Source organism: Ictidomys tridecemlineatus, chromosome 4 (assembly GCF_052094955.1).
Source record: "Ictidomys tridecemlineatus isolate mIctTri1 chromosome 4, mIctTri1.hap1, whole genome shotgun sequence".
NCBI lineage: Eukaryota > Metazoa > Chordata > Mammalia > Rodentia > Sciuridae > Ictidomys > Ictidomys tridecemlineatus.
In genome coordinates this window covers 204,001,642-204,021,271 of record NC_135480.1, presented here as the reverse complement: position 1 = coordinate 204,021,271, position 19,630 = coordinate 204,001,642, and the positions used below count along the sequence as shown (strand labels likewise).

At 57.7% G+C, this 19,630-nt stretch overlaps 1 protein-coding gene across 1 annotated transcript; it reads left to right on the top strand.

Annotated features, from left to right (window-relative positions):
* The first annotated feature begins 14,254 nt into the window (after positions 1-14,254).
* On the top strand, positions 14,255-16,998 carry Ier5l (immediate early response 5 like). The gene has a single exon (XM_078048395.1). It carries the CDS (start codon positions 14,474-14,476, stop codon positions 15,698-15,700), a length of 1,227 nt encoding a protein of 408 aa, XP_077904521.1. The 5' UTR covers positions 14,255-14,473; the 3' UTR covers positions 15,701-16,998.
* Positions 16,999-19,630: the final 2,632 nt, after the last annotated feature.

Sequence of the window (19,630 nt, the reverse complement as noted above, 5' to 3'; positions counted from 1 at the left end):
CCAGGACAAGGCCCCTGGACCTTTGGCTCTTTGGCCTTTTGCTCCTTCCCCTTGTTCCTGCCTGGCACATGGACATGAGAGCTGGAGGTGTAGCAGCTGCACTGTGACCATGAGGCAGCAAATGTGAAGGGAGAAGTCCTCCACATTTGAAGACAATAAAAAAGAAGAAAGTGCCACAGTGCCTGGTGACATCTATAGGTCACTACATGAGCTCCCAACTGCCCACCTCAGGCTTAGTGTTCATTAAGTCAAAATCTGCAGTTTAAACCACTGTAATAGTGTTTTTTTGTTTTGTTTTTTTGCAATCAATGCAGTGGTGACAGTACACAGCCGTGAGTGAGTGACCCCTGCTAACTCATAGCCTGTGGCTCTCCTTAGGGCTCACTGTGCTCCTGTCACTGCACTGACCTCTTTTGGTTCCTTGACCACACTGAGCTCATTCCTGCCTCAGGGCCTTTGCACTGCTTGTATCTACTAATGGCTGGCTCCTTTTCATCCTTCCAGCCTCTACTTAAATGCCACCTCCTCAGAAAGGCCTGCCCCGCCCACTGCAGGAGCGGAGAGCATCCCCAGGCACCTCTGCCCACCACCGCCCACCACCACCCTCTCACCACCTCCCTGTCACCGTCAGTGACATTTTTCATACTTATTTCTTCATTTGTTTATTTACCAAATGTGAGCTCCAGGGGGCACTGGGGGTTGGCCTGTGCCTTGCCCTGTATCCCTAGCGCGTGGCACAGAGTAGGCAGGCAGCCAAGGTCTCTCTGCCCTGTGCTGGCTCCCCCTCTGCCTGGAGCTGGGGAGTCTGGTACCTGTGCCCGGCTCTGGGCACGGCTCCTCCCCCCCAGGAGTTGGCACCTTCACCTCTTAGTGCCGCCCCCCAGCCCTGGCCAGCGCCCGCACAGTAGGTGCTTGCTGAATGAGTGACTGACAGGACGATCGGGCAGAGGCAGGGACCCCCAAGGCCATCCCTTCCCACGGCGCGTCCCTGCTGCAGGGACAGGAACCTACTGGAGGCCTCTAGCCGCCTTCAGACCCCCCGCTCTGAGCAGAGCCGGCCGCGTGGCTCCGCGGAGCAGCCTTGCTGCCATCCCGGGGTCGGGGGCGTCCCCAGCTAGGCCTGGCCCTCCCTGCGCCCCATCCTCGTGCCCCGCGCCCTGGGCCCGCGTGGCGCTGTCTTCAAAGCCCTTTCTCCACGGGGCTCAGCGGCCAGCCGCCCCTGCCCCGCCGGCTGCTGGCCTCTGGTCACAGGCTGCAGTTTCCACGGAGGGGACAGCGCACGGCCCAGATCACTGTCTCAGGAGGGGGACACCGCGCTGCCCCAAGGACACTGGCCAGGCGGGGCCTCCAGCCTGTCCCCTGCCCTGCGTCTCTCCCTCGACCCTCTGCCTTCTTGCCCCCGGAATGTCCCCTCCTCACCCCGGGGAGCCAGGCCAGGGGCCTCCTGAGGGAGGCTGGCCTGGACGAGGGGCGTCACCCTGGGGACCGACAGACCCGGTTCCGATCCCAGACCCGCCGACAGGCTCTGGGCCTCGGCCGAGCTGGACTCCGGCCCCTGGGGGCAGCACGTGCTCAGCACAGCAGGACTCGCGGGGTCCCCGGGCCCACGGGGGTCTTGCCACCCGCAGCAGGTGCACGTCCAGGAGGGGACAGGCCCAGACGCCAGGGAGCCCTCACGGTGGGAGAGGCTGGCGGCCTCCCCCAGAGAGGGCTGGGCCCCCGCTGCCCCAGGCCCTGGACAGAGGGAGGGGACCTCCGCAGCCCAAGGGCTTGTGCTGAATGAACTCCGCTGTCCCCAGAGTCCCCTCAAATACGCAGCCCCGACTGCACTGCCCTGCGCCCCGCCAGGGAGAGCCGGGGTCTCTCAGGACACCTACCAGGGGTGGCGGCAGGTCAGGGGAGACAGGCCCCCAGTGCGGCTCCCTGCAGGCAGGAACCCCGCCCGTTCCAGGGTGAGAGCACTGCTGGTGAGCCAGACGACCAGGCATCCCCCCCTCCTCCAGGGGGAAATGTGCCCAGGTGAAAATATGCCCCTCCCAGGCTCCTTTGCAGCTAGGGGGGCCACTTGGCCCAATGCTGACCCTGAGATGAAATCAGGGGTTTTCTGCTGGGAACTGAGCCAGGAAAACAACTGTTTTTCTGATAAAAATAGGAACTTACCTGGCAGGGCCCTTTTGTGGTTTGCTCTTCACCCTTCCCTGGTTTCCTCCCCAATTTTACTGCTTGGAATGCTGTCATGATACCTGGCGTGGAAGCAGCCATTTTGTGTCATAAGGATGAAGACCACATGTTGGGGAGGCCAGAAGGACATCACTGCAGCCCCGACGGTGTGTACTTCCTGTTTAAGTCATCATGGTGGGGCCGGGGATGTGGCTCAAGTGGTAGTGTGCTCACCTGGCATGCGGGAGGCACTGGGTTTGATCCTCAGCACCACATAAAACTAAAATAAAGATATCATGTCCACTTAAAACTAAAAAATAAAAAAAAAAATTTAAAAGTCATCATGGTTGGGTTTCTGTGACTTGCTGCTAACTGCAAATCTTGACTCATCAGCCGGCTTCCTCAGGGACTTCCCAGATGTCCAGCAGAAGAGCCAACCCAGAGCAGCTGCAATAAACACCGAGTGGAAGAGTGAACGGATGGACGGGGAGACCCTGAGACTCCAGGACCTGAACAGCAGATTCAGCCCAAAAGGAAGGCGTGTCCAACAAGTCCGTCTGACCCAGGAGACCTGGATTCCTCCCAGGGCCACGCTGTGTGGCTCCAGGTGAGCTCCTTCCCCTCTCTGAGCCTCAGGTATATGGAACTTGGAGGTCTTTAAGGTGGGTCTGGCCAGAAGAAGGAAGCTCCTCTCACCTCCAGATTTGGGCTCCTGGAGAGGACAGTGGGTGTCCTCTGGGCAGAACCAGCATCGGTTGTGCTGCTGGACCAAGAACGTCCTGTCACCTCTGAGTCTCATGCCACCCAGGAGAGCGGGGCACTCTTATTGTCCCTATTTAACAAGTGAGAAGACTGTGACTTGGGCGTCTTAAACACCCTGGCCTGACATGTAGGTGAGGTGCGTCGCCCGGTCACTGGGCGGGGGGCGGCAAGAGGTAGAAGGCTTTTCCCTGGAGCCCAAGGGAGAATGCGAGGGGCAGTCCGGACCCTGAACCCAGGAAGAGTGGCCGTGGGCAGGGGCAGGTCGGCGTGGACAGGGAGGTGGCGTGGAGAGGCACCGTGTTGCCTGAGAAGAGACGTTCAGAGTCACAGAGGCGGAGACAGGGAGTGTCTGTCGGGCATATCCAGGAAGGCTTCCTGGAGGAAGCAGCCCTGGAAGGGGGCATTCTGAGGTGGTGGGAATGGGGAGGGGACTGTCCTCCAGCCGTGGAGAACCCTAGGAAGGCTGAGGCCCCGCCACGCTCTCCCGGAGTGTGGGGAAGACAGTGGAGGCAGCTGGCGCTGGACTCCCCCCCATCAGACTGAGCCCCTCTGTGCCTGGCACAGGCTGAGCGCTTGGGAGGCAGGAGGGAGGCCAGGAGACGGGTGAGCTGGGGGTGGGCAGGGCTCTCTGAGGGCCCGCAAGGCACTCGGACGGCTCTGTGGTGGGCTCACCTGTTGTGTCTCTACCTGCTGCCCCGGGTGGCGGAGGTCCAGCTGGAAGGAGGGGAGGGGCGTGTGGCTTGGAGCTGCGGGTCAGGTGACCTGCCTCCCTCCTGGAGGCCTGACGGAGGAGCCCTGGGTTCCGAGGGCAGTTTGAGGGCCGCTGGCTTGGCATCTGCAGGTCTCAGTTTCCTTATGTGGAGTGTGGGGCAGGGGTCTCACCCCCTGGCACAGTCAAGAAAGGGTGAGGTGGAGCCTGGGGCTGAGCCCAGCCGGTGACCGTCATCCACCGACATCTAACCAGGAGTCCCCGGTTACTGCTAATGGCCAGAGACCACAGCCAGAGGATCATCCCATTTGTGAAAAGCTCATTGGGACCAAAGCCTTTCAGCATCTCCCAGGTCAATTTTAAAATGCAAACTTTTATCAACCAAGAGGGAAGCTGAATGAGTCGTTAGCCCAGGGGCAAGGGGGCAAGGGAAGAGACCCCAACACCAAACCCTCCCCCCACCCCCAGACCTACCCACGCAGCAGCAGTCAGGTACTGATTAATGTGTCTGCGGGATGAGTTTGATCTCACCCTGCAGGAGACCGGCAAAACCCAGTCTCTCCAGAAGGGCCCCAAGTCACCAGTGGAAGCAGACACGGGCTCGGCTGGACTTAGGGAATTTTCTCTTTAGGCAAGTGTACCCCAATTTTCAATCATTTTTATATGATACCAAGGAGCCGGCAGGCATATTACGTTTACCTGGATGACAAGGTCATTGCAGGCATTTGGAGCTATTGAACACTTGCACTCTACAAAAGAATGATCCAGAGAATTTGTAAATAACACACATACGAGAGGACTCAGAAAAATTCAGCAAGGCTAGGCGCAGTGGTGCACGCCTGTAATCCCAGTGGCTCAAGAGGCTGAGGCAGGAGGATGGCGAGTTTCAAGTCAGCCTCAGCAAAAGCAAGGAGCTAAGCAACTCAGTGAGACCCTGTCTCTAAATAAAACACAAAATAGGGCTGGAGATGTGGCTCAGTGGTCGAGTGCCAAGTTCAATCCCTGGTTACCCCACCCCCCAAAAAAGATAAACTCAGTAAGTTCCAAAGTAAAGCACATTCCCAACACAGGGAAATGAAATATTAAAATTCATAGCTCAGGAATTATTTTTAGAAATCAGACTTGGTGGAAATTTGAAAACTTTCTTCCATATGACTCTTGAGATCAAAAAAAGGGAATGCAAAAGGAAATTCTGTGCTAATTAGATGTTTCGTGCTATTTCAATGTTAGGTAAAACGAGAAGATTGTACACTACAACTTGAGGATGCAGCCAAGGCAGTACTCAAAGGCAAGTTCATATCCACAAATACACCTAAAAAGAATAAAGTGACTGAGAGATTCTTTTAGCCAGAAAGTTGGCTTTTTCACTAAACAGCCCTTAGTAAAGTAGAAATTTCTAAGACTATCTAGTTGTCTAAGTTTCCTTAAAAGTCATAAAATAGAAAAATTGTTAATACATGGTTTTCCCTCCTAAAACTCTCCATCTCCAAACATGAATATGATGATGGAATTTTACAACTAGTCACAGATGCATCAGTAAGTAATAGTCCCCTACTTATAGTGGTTCCACTTAATAATTTTTTGACTCCCCACCGGTGCGAAAGCAATATGTACTTAGTAGAAACTGTACTTTAAAATTTGAATTTTGAGGGCTGGGGCTGTGGCTCAGTGGTAGAGTGCTTGCCTAGCATGTGTGAGGCACTGGGTTCGATTCTCAGCATCATATAAAAATAAATAAATAAAATACAGGTCCATTTGCAACTAAAAAGTATTTAATTTTTTTTTTAATTTCGTGCTTTTCCTGGGCTACTGATACACCGTACCATAATGCCTTGTGATGCTGGGCAGCTACAGTGAGCTGCAGCTCCCGTGCTCAGCCATGAGATCACAAGGAGAAAAAGCCTAATACAGTGCTACGTACAGTGTGCCACACTATGACATTTGGTAGATTAGATGTTTTAAATTCGTTTTTTGCTAAGTGATACTTTCCATTTACCGTGGGTTTATCAGACCCTGATTCTACCTTCATCCAAGGGGCCGTCAGGATCGCTGTCTCCGTTAGATACAGAAGGCGAGCTAGGAAAGGCCTGGGCCCCCTCCGGGTTCCCTCCTGGTTCCCTTCCCATTCCTGGACTCGTTTCCCTGAAGTCTCCCGATGCGTACTGGAGAGAGGATCTAAGGAGGCCAAGATTCTAGGCCCTGCTCTTCTCCTTCTAGGTCTGTGGCCGTAAGTCACTTCACGTCGATGGAGCGGTCAGCTTCTGCCCTGACTATGCCGTCCTCCAAGCAAACAGCCCTGGACGCTCAGAACTTCCCACAGAGGCCTCTCTTCTCCCTGGTCCACAGCTGGACTGCGATTTGGCTGGCGACGCTTCGCTCTCCCCAGTCACCTGGCTTCAGGTGTGGATGGGTGGAACCTGTCTCCACGCTGTGGGTTGAGCTCCAGTCTGCACAAGGTCTCCGCTTCCTCTGGGACCAGAAGCTCAGTAGGGTATTTTGTCATGACAGACCACAAATGTGGCCGAGGACAAAAGAAACCACAATAATCTCCAAGGACTCCTCTTAATAGGTACATGAGCCCTCTACCCACATGGCATTGGTCAAAACAATTCATATGGCCAAGGCCAAAGTCAGTGGGATGGGAAAATTTTTTTTCTGCCCCGGAAAAATGGAAAAATGTTGAACAGTAATCCAAGGAGAGTTCCTACACAGAGGAACCTAAGGGTACCTGCACCCTGTGATGGTTGACTGCATGCATGGGTCACAGCCACTGCCCAGCCAAAGCAATACTCCAAGGCAAATTCATATCCACAAATACGCCTGGAAGGTTTTAATACCTACGAAAGCAGTCTATTCTTTTAATAGAAAGCTGACTTCCTCATTTAGTAGCTCTCAGCCAATGCCACGGAATCCTCGGGGCTGTTCCTTGACTGAGAAGAGCTGGATCCTGCGTCAGGAAGTTCTCCACAAAACCCACCTTCGGTGGTACACATCCCTGTTCACACACAGCAGATACAGATTGCCGAAGCCCCACGAATACGTTCGTGACAAGGAGCCCCGGGACCGTCCTGTGCCACAAGCACAGCTGACGTCATGACTTTTATCCGCTGCCTTGTCAGCCCTGTTGGAATCGGGTTTGTTCTGGCCCAAGACCAGCTGGTGTGTGTGCTCGCCCAGAACCCCAGACAAGGGGGCCTCACAGATTTGTTCTCCAGGTGCGTCTCGAGACCACTCCCCACGGGCCCGTTCAGGAGACCCTGGGTGCAGGAGAGCAGAGCTGTTCGAATTTGGCTTCTGGGAAGGAAAAGACAGGGGCTCCAACTCCAGCTGCTGCTTTCTGACTTTGTGAATCCTCCATGCACCAAGCTCCCCCACCTGGGAAACGGGTCCATGACGGCACCCCGCGACTGGGGTTCACGCTTCTCCACAAGGGTCTCTAGAAGAGCTCTGGTCTGCAGAATGGGCACCATGCAAACCCTTGATGGGTGTTTGAAAAGCCCCGTGCCTTGAAGCCTGGGCACACGGCCCAGTGAGCACTCAGTTCTCAATAAAAAATGGTCCCCTTTCCCTTCTCTAAGCCCCTGAAATACTGAGTAGGCTGCCTTAACCAACCTACATGTCACCAGCTGTGGAATACGGAGATATGTTGTGTGACATGCCTGCCTATAAATGTTCACTGGTCTAAAAACCCAGCCCTTCTCAAATCTAAGAGGTCAGATATGGAATAGACTAAATCCAGTGTATGAGGCTACAGATGAGAGATCAGGCCTTGGTATAACTCATTGGTTGATCGCACGCCCAGATAAGAACATTTTAGTTTATTTTTGCATCTAAAAATCAGTCGAACCTCCTCTTGTGCATTCTTCAAGGCTTTTGTGCCTACCACAAAGCTGTAGAGTCCCTGAAGTGGGTCATCCGCCTGCTGAGCACATCTGAGGACTACATTTCCCAATCTCCCTTGCACCTATGTGCTTCATGTGACTCACTGCTGGCCAATGAGAGGGAGGAATGCTAATGAAGGCATCACAGTAACACATCTGTGTTTACTATCTACAGACCTTCTTGCCTCCTCTGTCTGCCCTCTGGGTTGGTAAAACCACACGGTGAGAGGATCCTGGAGCTGGGGGACAGGGTTTGATCTACATGGAATTGTAGCATGAGAAGAAAACACACTAAGAAAACACACCAACCTCTAAGACTTGGGGCATTATTTGTTACTGCGGCAAAGCATAGTCAACTCTCACAGACGTTTATAAAAATCACTGCCTTTTGTGGGGCGGGGGGACAGAGGGATTGAACCCAGAGACCCTTAACCACTGAGCCACATCCCTGGCCCTTATTTGCTTGTTTGTTTGTTGGAGACAGGGTCTCACTAAGTTGCTCCCAACTTGCCATCCTCTGGCCTCAGCCTCCCAAGTGGCTGGGATGACAGGCGGGTGTGGCCGCACCCAGCTCACTGTCCTTTCCTTCTGAAAGAAGCAGTGAGTCTAACCATGTTCTTGGAACCTCAGGAAGCCAGGACCTGAGGAAGGGAGATGAGGCTCCCTTCAGGCGGGGCCATGGCAGGTGACCCTGTGGGAGCAGCCAGACGCAGAGCGCTGGACAGTGAGCCCCTGCTGCAGAGGTGAACCCCAGCAGCAGAGAAGCCTCGCTGCTTCCCCGACGTCCACCAACCCTGGCCCCCGAGCCCAGAGGCCACCTTCTACCCGGTACTGAGGAGGCACCGGGAGCCACCATGTTACCACATCCTGAGGTCAGTTCTGGGGAAAAGTAGTGCCCACCTCACTCCACAGACCACCAGGCTCTTCTCGGTAAGCCTCTCCCACTCTCTCCCACCCCTCTCAGCCCTTTTGTGTCACCCCTGGGTTCCCTATCTACACCCTCCTGAGGCCAGGGCTGTGGCTTTGGGAGGCCAAGTAGCTGGGGCGTGGGGGTGTGGCTTAGAGGCCGGGGGTGTCACCCACAGGAGAGCGCCACAGCCCAGCCTGGGGCGTGTTCCTGCCTCTGAGCCTGTCTCCTCATCAGTATGGCAAAGGCCGCGAGGGCACCTGAGCCCCCTGAGGGGCCCGGGGGGGCCCTGCCTGCTGCCCCTGCCCAGCACCAGGTCCAGAACGGAAATTCTACTCGGCCCCTTTTTTGCTTTTTAATTAAACAAGATTGGGAAGGAGCTCCGGGGACAGCTGAGGACGACCCAGGGCCCAGGCCCTGCCGGCCGCAGCCTCTATCAGCAGGGCGCGCTCAGACTTGAGAAATAGGTTTTGAGCTCTCAAACAAAAACAGAAACTCTGCTTTGTTCTGGGGAGTCACATTAAAATTCAAATTGTGGGGAGCGGGAGACGGGGAGCCCCAGCCTCTGCAGACTGCGGGAGGGTTCTGGCCCCAGAGGCGCGCAGCGGGACGCCTGGAGAGGACCTGCCCAGGGGAGGACTGGGGACCCTCTGCCGCTGCCCTCCTCCGGCTTCCTTTGCCACCCTCATGCAGACTTGTTTATTTTTCTGCTTACTTCCTTTTCCCATCTGGAAAGCAGGAAAGGGCTAAGAGGGCAGGACCGCCATGCTCCAGGGTTCCACCCCAGCACTGCAGAAAATGATCCCTAGATAAATAAATAAATAAATAGGACATCTCTCTCCAGCTCGCACCACAGGCTCTTACCGCTGGCGGCCGAGGCACGCGTGTTCCCTGATTCAGAGCTTCCCTTTTAGGGTCTCAGTTTACTCAAATGGGGGTTATAGAACTACCCACCTGGCTTGATCGTTTTGAGGATTAATGAAAGATAACTCGCGTTCAAGCGAGTCCCGGTACAGTGGTGTCTGAGTAGGGAGTTGTGGGGGGCAGGCAGTGCAGTCACCGGCCCCCACGGTGCAAATGAAAAATAAAATTCTAAGATTCAGTTCCTAAGATCCAAAGAGCTTCTCACTCCTTAGAAACTCCCAGTGGAGCCAGCGAGGGGACAAAGGTCTGCACTAAGTGAGTTATAAAAACAACTCCAAGCCAGGGACTGCAGAGCTGCCCCCCACCCACCCACTCCTTGCACACACCCACCCAGGCTGCCTAGGATTAACCCCGGCCTGCCCAGCTGTGCAGCTTCAGGAAGGATTTGGAGAAAGGAGAGGAGGGAGGGAAGTTTCCTGCTTTGTGTGCCACTGATCCAGTGCTCCTCCTAGTCACCTGATGCTCAGAGCACCTCCTGGAGGACGGTGACCATAGAGCCCAAGGGAGGCCATGCACACGACCCAGGGATGACGCCCATCAGGGGCTGATATCCCTTCTCCTGGCCCCCTGCCCCCCTCTCTGTTAGACCACCCAGATGTCCAAAGCACTGAGCAGCTCCTCCATCCTCCACTCCAGCAAACTTGCCATAAAGACTCCTGCTAAGCCCTTGGCAGACATCACTAATCAACTGGGGCACATGTTAGATCCCAGAGCTCCTGGCAGATGCTACCAGTTGATCAGACCTGGCCCAGAAGATAAAAAGGCTCCCCAGCCCAACTCTGGGCAGTGAGACATGTGTGGCATCTCCCTGCAGCTTGGCCAGCCCTCAGCCCATGAATGAATGAGGGAATGAGTGAGCAGATGTACGCCCAACAATGCCAGGAGCCCAGAGACCTAGACCAAGGGGTATCTTCAGTCTACACAACTCCATCTACGAGTTCAGAACCACACAGGAACCCCCACCTGGGCCAGTGTCAGGGTGTGGTCCTGCAGGACTGGGGGAAAGGGCTGCCCTGGATCTGGGACCCAGCCTTGCTCCCGGTGCCCACTGGCCACAGGCCTTCCTGAGATGCAGCCCAGAGCTCCCACATCCCAGCCCCAATGGCCTCCCTGCCTCAGAAGGGACTCAACAGTTGACCCTGCGCTGGTCAAAGCCCAGGTGTCAGTCCTCCCACAGCAATTCACACTCAACCAAAGAGACAGGACATTGGGGCAGTTAGAGGCTGAACTGGGAAGCAGGACATCTGAATTCCAGTTCTAGCTCCTGGCCAGTTCTCTAAGGTCTCTGGACCTCAGTTTACCCATCTGGAAATTGGGGAGAGGGAAGCCTGGTCTCTAGGGCCCTTCTAACACTAGCAATGCCTTCTGCACAGTTGTGTTCATTGATTCACTTATTCCACAAGCATTTATTGAGTACCTACTGTGTACCGGGCCCTTTGCTGAGCCCCTTGCTGATCTCTGCCAGAAGGCCCTCCCCCTCCTTGGTCTCCAGTCTCCAGGTCTTGGCTCCCCACAGGAAGCTTCCTGGGCCAGCTCTGGGGTCCCTCCCGCCCCCTCCAGGTCCAGGCAGTGCTTCTAATCAGGCTTATCACTCCACATTGTTCATCTATCTATCCTGTCTCTTTCCCGGGGAACTGTGACTTTCCATCTTGTTCCCTCGCCCATTTTCAGGGACTCCAGAGGAGGGTTCTGGAAACATTTCCCTGGTGAACAAACACATGAATGCATGGGTAAAGCCCAGGTCTCTCCCCCTCCTCCCAACACGAAGCCCCCACTTCAGCACTTTGCTTCTGCTCCTGTCCCCAAACCAGTCCCTGGGAGCCACTGGGCGAAACCCAACCTTCCCAGACACACCACGGCCCCAAGCCTGGGTGACCAGAAGGTGGCCACAGGTATCTGTGCACTTGAAGGATCTCCTGGCTCTGAGGTGGGGCTGACACCCCCTGGGGCTTGACGGGAGCCCAGGTCCCCAGCAGTCCCCGCGCCCTGCTCCATGCTGTCCCAGCAGACACTCGGTAAATACTGGGCCATTAATTAACTTCCTCCGGGAGCAGTGACTCAGGCCAGACCTCCCAGCTCCAGGGGGAAAGGTGAGCATCCCAAACTTGTGCAGGTGCCCAGACAAAAAAGCCAGCCCTTCATCTCGAAAAGCCTCATCACCCTCTTGACAGGGTACAGATGGAGGGCTGCGCCCCACTGTGTGCACACAGACCCCCCAGCGGCGCCCTCCCTGAACACGGTGCACACAAACAGGGGAGCGACTCGCCCAGCCAATGAGCACGTGGGGTTCCTGCGGGGAGCCCTAGCCGCACCCTCCCAGCCCCCCACGCAGCCTGCTGTCCTATTGGCTCCTTTGGTGAGCTGCGAGAGCTCCCCTGCCCAGGCCACCCCAAAAAAGATCAAGAGGTTTTATCAAGCTGGACAAGGGCTTAGCCCTCCCTGCTGGCCACCTGTGGATTCCCTGGGAGAGGCCACGGGAAGAGCAGGGCTGAGAAGGAGCAGACCGACCACTGCTCAGCGGGCCCCAGGGAATGCAAGGCCCTAAGGAGCTCCAAACTGGCTTCACGACAGTGGATGGACCAGAGATTGGGAAGTACCAAGCCTGGCCCCCTGCCCACTATCCACTCCCACCCCACCCCGTCCTCTAGGTGCACCCGCAGACTCAGGTTGTGGGGTACAGCTCCAAGAATGGATGACAGAGGACTGAGCTCTGACTCCTGCTTCTGTGGGGCTCCGGCAGGCCTGGCCTCACAGCAGGTGGTTGGGGGGCCAACAATCAAGGGCACATTCACCAAGAGCTGAGCCCAGAGAACCAGGCTCAGCTCCACTCACAACAGAAGCTGACTTTCAGGAACCTGCTGACATGGGTTCAAATCCTAACAACTCCAACTAAAACTGTCTTACTGTTCCCAGTAAACACTGGGCAAGAACAGAGGGAAGGCCACACTACCTCCCGGGTCCCAGGCTTGTCTGTGGCAGGCCCATGTCCCTGGCTGTAAGACGGACAAAAGTTACAGATTCTCTCCACATGCTGGTGACATCTCAAAGGTGAACTTCAAACATAAATAATGAAGCATTTGTGTGTCTTTGAAATGGGATTTAAAGAAATATAGGGCAGTGTGGTTTTATTCTTACAGGTATCACCACGTGAGCAGGTTCCCCAGCCCTGGGTGTCCCTGTCACCAGATCACCACTCAGAAGTAAATAAAATGTGCTTGCTCGGCAATTCCCCTATAAGTTAATCCTGGCTTCTCTGGGAATGGCGGAGAGAGGTGCTGCTGGTCCCTGGGGTCTTGGACCAGTTTGAGAATGACCTCAGAAGGCATGGGAAGGACAGGGCACTGCGCCCAGAGCTCCGCAGTCTTAGGCAAATTCCTTACATTGTCAGTGTCCAAGTTTCCTCATCTGAAAAATGGGCAAACACCCTGACTTTTTTTTTCCACTCTTGACACCTGGCACTGAGAATGTGCTGGAGAATTGTTTGAAGAAACAAACTGTGAGAATTCTTAGGGTTAAAAGGAGACCCCGAGACTGCAGGATGGGCTGACTGGGTCTCTTGACTCTCACCTAGGGACAAAGAATGTACTGAGGAGGGAGCAAGGAACAAAGAGAGCCAGAAGAACCTCAAGTAGGATGTGAAACAACAGGAAGTGGCCTCCCCTACCCCAGCCCCAACCTCTCTCAGGACAGGTCCTTCTTACCTCTCCTGGTCTCTGAGGACCAAGTTCACCCACTTCCGGACCCCTGCTCAGGTAAGGAGAGAGCCTCAGGAGCTGCCATGCAGCCCGGATCTGGCACCAGTCACCCCACTGCCCCTCAGGCCTAGAGCCGCCAGAACCCGCTGCCCTGTCCCTCTCTTCTCTGTCGCTGTCGCCAGCTGGGAGATGGTGGACCATGGATAGCTCAGGATATGAAGGAAAACAGTCCCCAAAACTTGTCAGTGAGTTCCTCTGCCTTGGGGACACATGAGGGTCTGGAGCTCAGGGTCCTGGTCCCTGTCTTAGCTCTGTCCCCAGGAACTAGGTGCCTCCCGAGTCATTGCACACCTCCAACCTCAGGCCCCTCCCCAACAATAAAGGCCTTTCTGGAAAGGGCCTGCTCCATAGAAGGCAGGCACAGAAGAATCGTCCCTATTGTCATTAGTTAGACAGAAGAGAAGCTCAGGGTCCTCTCAGAACCTGGGCCCTGGGCCGCAGGCAGGTCCTCAGCTCCCTGGGGCGGGCCTGGGTGCTTCTCCATCCGAGATCAAAATTCACCATCCTTGGGTTTCCCCCATCAGTGTCTGAGTTGAGGTGGCTGGGCATTGCGCAGCATTCCCAAAGCCCTGGGCCCAAAGAGTCAGGAAGTCATTCTCGGAGGTGAAAGATACCTCCAAACCTCTCTCCCTCGAGAGGCCCCCAGTATCAAGCAGCGGCCCCACAAGCCTCTTGCAGAGACCTTGGCTTCCCCTGGTCACCTGGGGGCCGGCAGGTGAAAAAGAGAAGGCGCCCAGTGCCCGTCAGTTGGGGAGCCGCGCGCACCTGCCGCAGGTGAGGCCCAACCGTGCGGAAGGAGGAGGAGCCATGGTCGCTGCACTCAGATGAACGACCCCCAGCACCAGAAACCTAGGTAAGGAAGCTGCGGGCTCCTGCGTGGCAGCTGCGAAGCGACGCATGTTGCAGACCGCAACCCCGGCGGCTCCGAGTCCCGCGCAGTGCGGCGGCCCCAGGAGAACATTCGAGGCAGCGGCGGCGTTGGAGGCTCGGGGTCCGTTCGGTATTTGAATAGCACAAAGGAACCGCCTTGGTCTGATTGGCCAGCCGAGTGGCCCCGGGGCGGGCAGCGCCTGTCACTCGGGAGGCTCTGAGCACTTCTATTGGCTCATCAGGTGTGAGGCGGGGCTCGAGTGCTCAGCTAAATAGCTGGGGCCGGGGCCGGCAGAGGCTCATTGCTTTGGCGCCGTCTGGGGAGCGCGAGCCTGCGGGTGGCGCGCAGCGCATGGTGGTGGCTCCTTTCGGAGCGCAGCCGACCCGCTGACCTGGGCTCCGTTCCCCTGCCCGGCGCGCCCGGGCGACCTTCTTGAGACAGAAACAGCAGCAGCATTAGCAGCAGCGGCGGCGGCTGCTTTGCCGCCGCCGTCTCCGCGGGAGCATGGAGTGCGCCCTGGACGCCCAGAGCCTGATCAGCATCTCCCTGCGCAAGATCCACAGCTCCCGGACCCAGCGCGGCGGCATCAAGCTGCACAAGAACCTCCTGGTGTCCTACGTGCTCCGCAACGCGCGCCAGCTCTACCTGAGCGAGCGCTACGCCGAGCTTTACCGGCGCCAGCAGCAGCAGCAGCAGCAGCAACAGCAGCAGCCGCCCCACCACCAGCACCAGCACCTCGCGTACGCAGCGCCGGGCATGCCGGCCAGCGCGGCCGACTTCGGCTCGCTCCAACTTGGCGGCGGCGGGGACGCGGAGGCGCGTGAGCCGGTCGCCCGGCACCAGCTGCACCAGCTCCACCAGCTCCACCAGCTGCACCTCCAGCAGCAGCTGCACCAGCACCAGCACCCAGCGCCCAGGGGCTGCGCGGCGGCGGCGGCCGGGGCGCCCGCGGGCGGCGCGGGGGCGCTCTCGGAGCTGCCCGGGTGCGCCGCGCTCCAGCCGCCGCACGGCGCGCCCCACCGCGGGCAACCCTTGGAGCCGCTGCAGCCGGGTCCTGCGCCGCTACCGCTACCGCCGCCTGCGCCCGCCGCGCTCTGCCCGCGGGACCCTCGCGCCTCAGCCGCCTGCTCTGCGTCCTCCGCGCCCCCGGGGGCGGCCCCTCCGGCCGCCGCCGCCGCCTCCCCACCAGCCTCTCCGGCCCCCGCCTCTTCCCCTGGCTTCTACCGGGGCGCGTACCCGGCCCCCTCGGACTTCGGCGTTCACTGCAGCAGCCAGACCACCGTGCTGGACCTGGACACTCACGTGGTGACCACGGTGGAAAACGGCTACTTGCACCAGGACTGCTGCGCCTCCGCCCACTGCCCCTGCTGTGGCCAGGGCGCTCCGGGACCGGGCCTGGCGTCCGCCGCGGGCTGCAAGCGCAAGTATTACCCTGGCCAGGAGGAAGAGGACGACGACGAGGAGGACGCGGGCGACCTGGGGGCCGAGCCCCCCGGGGGCGCTGCGTTCGCCCCCTGCAAGCGCGCCCGCTTCGAGGACTTCTGTCCGGACTCGTCCCCGGACGCGTCCAACATCTCAAACTTGATCTCCATCTTTGGCTCGGGCTTCTCCGGGCTGGTGAGCCGACAGCCGGACTCCTCCGAGCAGCCGCCGCCGCTCAACGGGCAGCTGTGCGCCAAGCAGGCGCTCGCTAGTCTCGGCGCCTGGACTCGAGCCATTGTCGCCTTCTAGGGACCCCGGAGGGCACGGGGACCCGGGGGCCCCGCGGGGCTGGGGCCAGACAAAGACTCGGCCAAGGGGCGAGAGGAGGGAGCGAGCGGGCGCCTGGCCACTCGGGGCTGAGCTGGGGGCGACCAGGGGGAGGCAGCTGATGTTTTATAAATTGTAAAATAAAAAAAAGAAATCTAAATTCTTGGACTTTATTTTTGCAGAGAGAAAAGCGCCTATTTAAGTATGCTTTGTGTTTCTCCTACTCTTTTTTTCCCCTTCTTTTTATTGTAGTGATTGCAGTGGTGTTTAGCAAGGAGCCTGCCACGTGAGGGAGGGCTGCTGCCCGGAGGAGGTGCCGGGCAGCCGGGGGCGAGGCAGGGCGCCCGGGCCGCAGGGGCGCGCCGGGGGCGCAGCGCAGGAAGGTGCGGAGCCGGAGACGCTGATTCCAATCAGTTGTCAGACCCGGGAAGCCCGACGTTCCGCTCTCCTGAGTTCCTCCGTGGCGTGAGGAATGGGTCTTGTGAAATCCTGAGCAAAAAACAAAGGCAAACTCAATCTCCAAAAGGGACGTTTGGGTCACATTTCCTCTCTGGGGGCGGCCTCCAAAGTTCTCAAAATGAGAAGGCAGAAATGAAAACACTTCAACTTTTTTTTTTTCTTTTCTTCCCGGGGCGGGTGTCTTGAGCCCCTCCTCTCCCCGCCCCTCTGGCTCTGTTCTTCTCCCCTCCTCCACCCGTCTCCTGGACTCGGGGGTGGCGCCGGACACCCCGACACTCTTGGACACTGTTTGGGGAAGGGGTGGGGGGCGAGCACGGCGGACTACATTTCCCATCATGCCCAGCATTGCGGTCCTCACTAAACAAAAAAGGAAGTCGATTTCTTCACCTGGATCCCCGGCGGCCCCAGGGGAGGGAGGGGCCGGGACCGCCGACTGCGTTGGAGACTTTTCACTAAGTTCCTGGTCAGCTGTTGTGTTTGTGTGTGTGCTGCTAAGTTGCACTGTCCTGGTTCAGTCTTAGGTTGCATTTCATGAAACCAGCATTGTTCGAGCCTGTGAGAACCCTGTCTTGTGTCTTCAGCTCGATAGATTTTGTTTAATTTAAAATCCTTTTGTTGTAAAAAGGTGGGGTTCTTCTGCAGCCCCTCTGGTTCTCTGCCATCAGCATCAGGCGGACTCCAAAACAAGTCGCCAACCCTCCCTTTCTCGGCCCTTCTCCCTCGTCCTTCTGTATTTTTGTGCATACTGAATTGTATATCACCGGATAAAACTGTTCAGATTATTTGTTTAAATTTATAATCTTAATAAAAAGTCGACTGTACAGTATGGTGGTGCCTTGTTTTCGTATGGGCCTGGGGTCAGCCGGGAGGATAGAGGGAGGTGGGAAACACACACACACACACACACACACACCCAGGCAAACCCCAGCTCTCCAGGGCCTGGGCGGGCGGGATCTGCCCACATCCGCAGGGCTGGGGGTGGGAGCGGGAAGGGGGAGAGGAGTGGTGTTATTGGGGGGATGAAGCCGGTGCCGCGCGCCTCCTGCCCACCCCCTCGCCTGCGGGTCCTGTCCCCCATGGGAACCGGCCGCCCCGAGGTCTCCTGCAGGAAACCTAGCCAGCCTCCAGCCGGTTCCCTGCGCAGCCACGGGTGAAGGGCCTAGTCGGCCTCAAGTCTGAGCTTTCCGCAGTGGAGGGACGCCGAGGGGCTTCTGGGCCACCCACAATCCCCACCCCGCGCCTCCGCCCGCACGTCCGCATGTCTCGGCTGCAACTTGGGAAGTTTTTTTCCTTTTCTTTTTTCCTTTTTTTTTTTTTTTTAAGTTGAGTTTGTTATCACTGCTCGGTGCCACTTGGTGGTGTGCTGGCGGCGGCTCCCTCCCTCCTCGCGCCCCTCCCCTCTCCTTCTCCTCTCCTTTCCTCCCGCCTCTCTTCCCTCCCCAGTGGATGGAGGCAGGAAGGCTCCAGGCGCGCGCTCCCCTCTGACCACCTACGGAATGACCTCAGAGTGGGAGAATGTGCCAAGGCCCGGAGGAAGCTCGCGTTCTCCCCACTGGAACCAAATTCACATCTGGAACCGCGGCTCAGGCCTGGGGGCTCGCGGGGTGGTTCCAGCTTTGCAAAGAGGGGATAGGCAAGAAAGAACAGGACGGGGGGGCGGGTGGTAATAAGCAAAGCAGCAGCCTGCTTGCTGTTTGATAGTGCCTCTGTCGGTGTCTCTGTCTCCCCAAAGCCCTCGCTGGCTCGCCCCCGCGCTCCCCTTTCCTGCACAAGCCTCCCAGCCACCGGCAGGACGGCTCGCGCCCCCCACCCAGCCTTCACGCCTCCCGCAGCGAGAGGAGGGGCTGCTGCCAAGACAGCCCAGCCCAGACTCCGAGAGGCGAACACAAGCCAGTCTCGGGGGAAGGCTCGGCTCTGGATCCCGGTGTCGATCGAGGCAAAGTTCTCGGGGACACTCTCTAGAACGCAGGGGGCAGTGAAGGTCCGTGACACGGGTGGGGGGAAAGAGGGAGGCTCTGGAGGCGTGAGTTACTGGGAGGAGGAAAGGCACCTTCACACACACACACATACACACACACACACCCCAGGGCTGTTTCCTCGGCCTCCCACGGGAGGAGTCTGAAGCTGCTGAGGAGGGGGAACAGTGCGTCTTCACCCCTCCCCATTTTCCCCCTGCAAGTCCAAGGAAATAGCTGTTGGATGCACGGTTTTGATTCAATCCACCAAGCCAGTTGCCAGAGCTCCCCCTAGCGCCGCTTCGAGGGCGCTGCAGCGGTTGCGGAAGGGAGTGGGCGAGGCACAGCCGGGGGCGGCGGGGCTGCTGGGGGTTGCTCCGCGCTGCACCCGGGCGCCGCACAGCTTCTTCACCCAGCCCTGGCGAAAGCCGGGGCCGGAAGCCGCTGCTGTTCCTACTCCAGGTCCGCGATGAGAAGGGCACGTGGTCGGTCGCCTTTGTTGAGAGCGCGGTGCTGGGCACAGAAAGCTTTGCGGCTTGGGAACTCCGCACCGGCCCTGGGATCCCTATGGCAAAGAAGTATCAGTGGTGGGATGCGACACAGGAGCCTTAAAATCCGCAGAACACCAGATTAGGGTGCTCCTGCCAACCACCTCCCCACCAGGTTTTTTGAGCTTCAGCTCAGACACTCTGGGCACATTGGATCTAGGGAAACCTGAAGCTGGGTGTGGAGTGCTGGGAGCCCCCCAAGAGAGGTGTTCTCCCCTTTTATCTTCCTAGAGCCCAGGGACCTTGGGTAGTCACCCAAAGGATTAATGCCCTGAACATAATGCGTGACCCAAAACAAGCCCCTTGGCAACCTACCAGCTCGCTAAGACATTCCACACAAGCAGCGCTCTGCACAGCCCTGATACTATGCTGGGCTCCGCACTCACAGCTGGAGCTGGCCAAACGCACTGTCTCCAACACACCACGCTCCAAGCATTCTCCTCACCCCACCTGAGACCCCTAGGGCCACCGGCACAGCATGCAACATGCCGGCCTTGAACATCCAGAGAGACTAAAGCTCCTAAGCATAGCACACAGAAACACTGGCTCTGGGAGGGGCTGAGCGTGGATGGTGCTGTCAGGCCTCGGCATCCTCTGAAAGTGCTGGGCTCAGGCAGACAGAAAACCCAGAAATCCAACCAGGTCCACAGACAAGCCCTTCTCCCTCCAGCAAAGAGACCAGCTGGACCCCAAGAGAGCCCGCAGGCAGGACTTTGAGTGCTGCTGGGGAGCTGGGGGATTGGAAGAGGCTGGAGGCTCCCGGGAATGTGGAGGGGAAGCTTCCAGAGAACAGCAGCGTAGGAAGCCAAGAAGCCCCTTGTTCTCTCAGGTTGACCAGCTCCCCCTACACACTTTCCAGCTCCTAGGACACCACAGGGCCTGCTGCCCTTGATTCATGGTTCAGGGCTCAGTCAGGCTGTAAACTGCACTCCCAGCAAAGCGGAGCTGCT

Excerpts from the sequence above, each read along its gene's own strand:
- Ier5l (XM_078048395.1), top strand. The coding sequence starts at position 14,474 with ATGGAGTGCGCCCTGGACGCCCAGAGCCTGATCAGCATCTCCCTGCGC.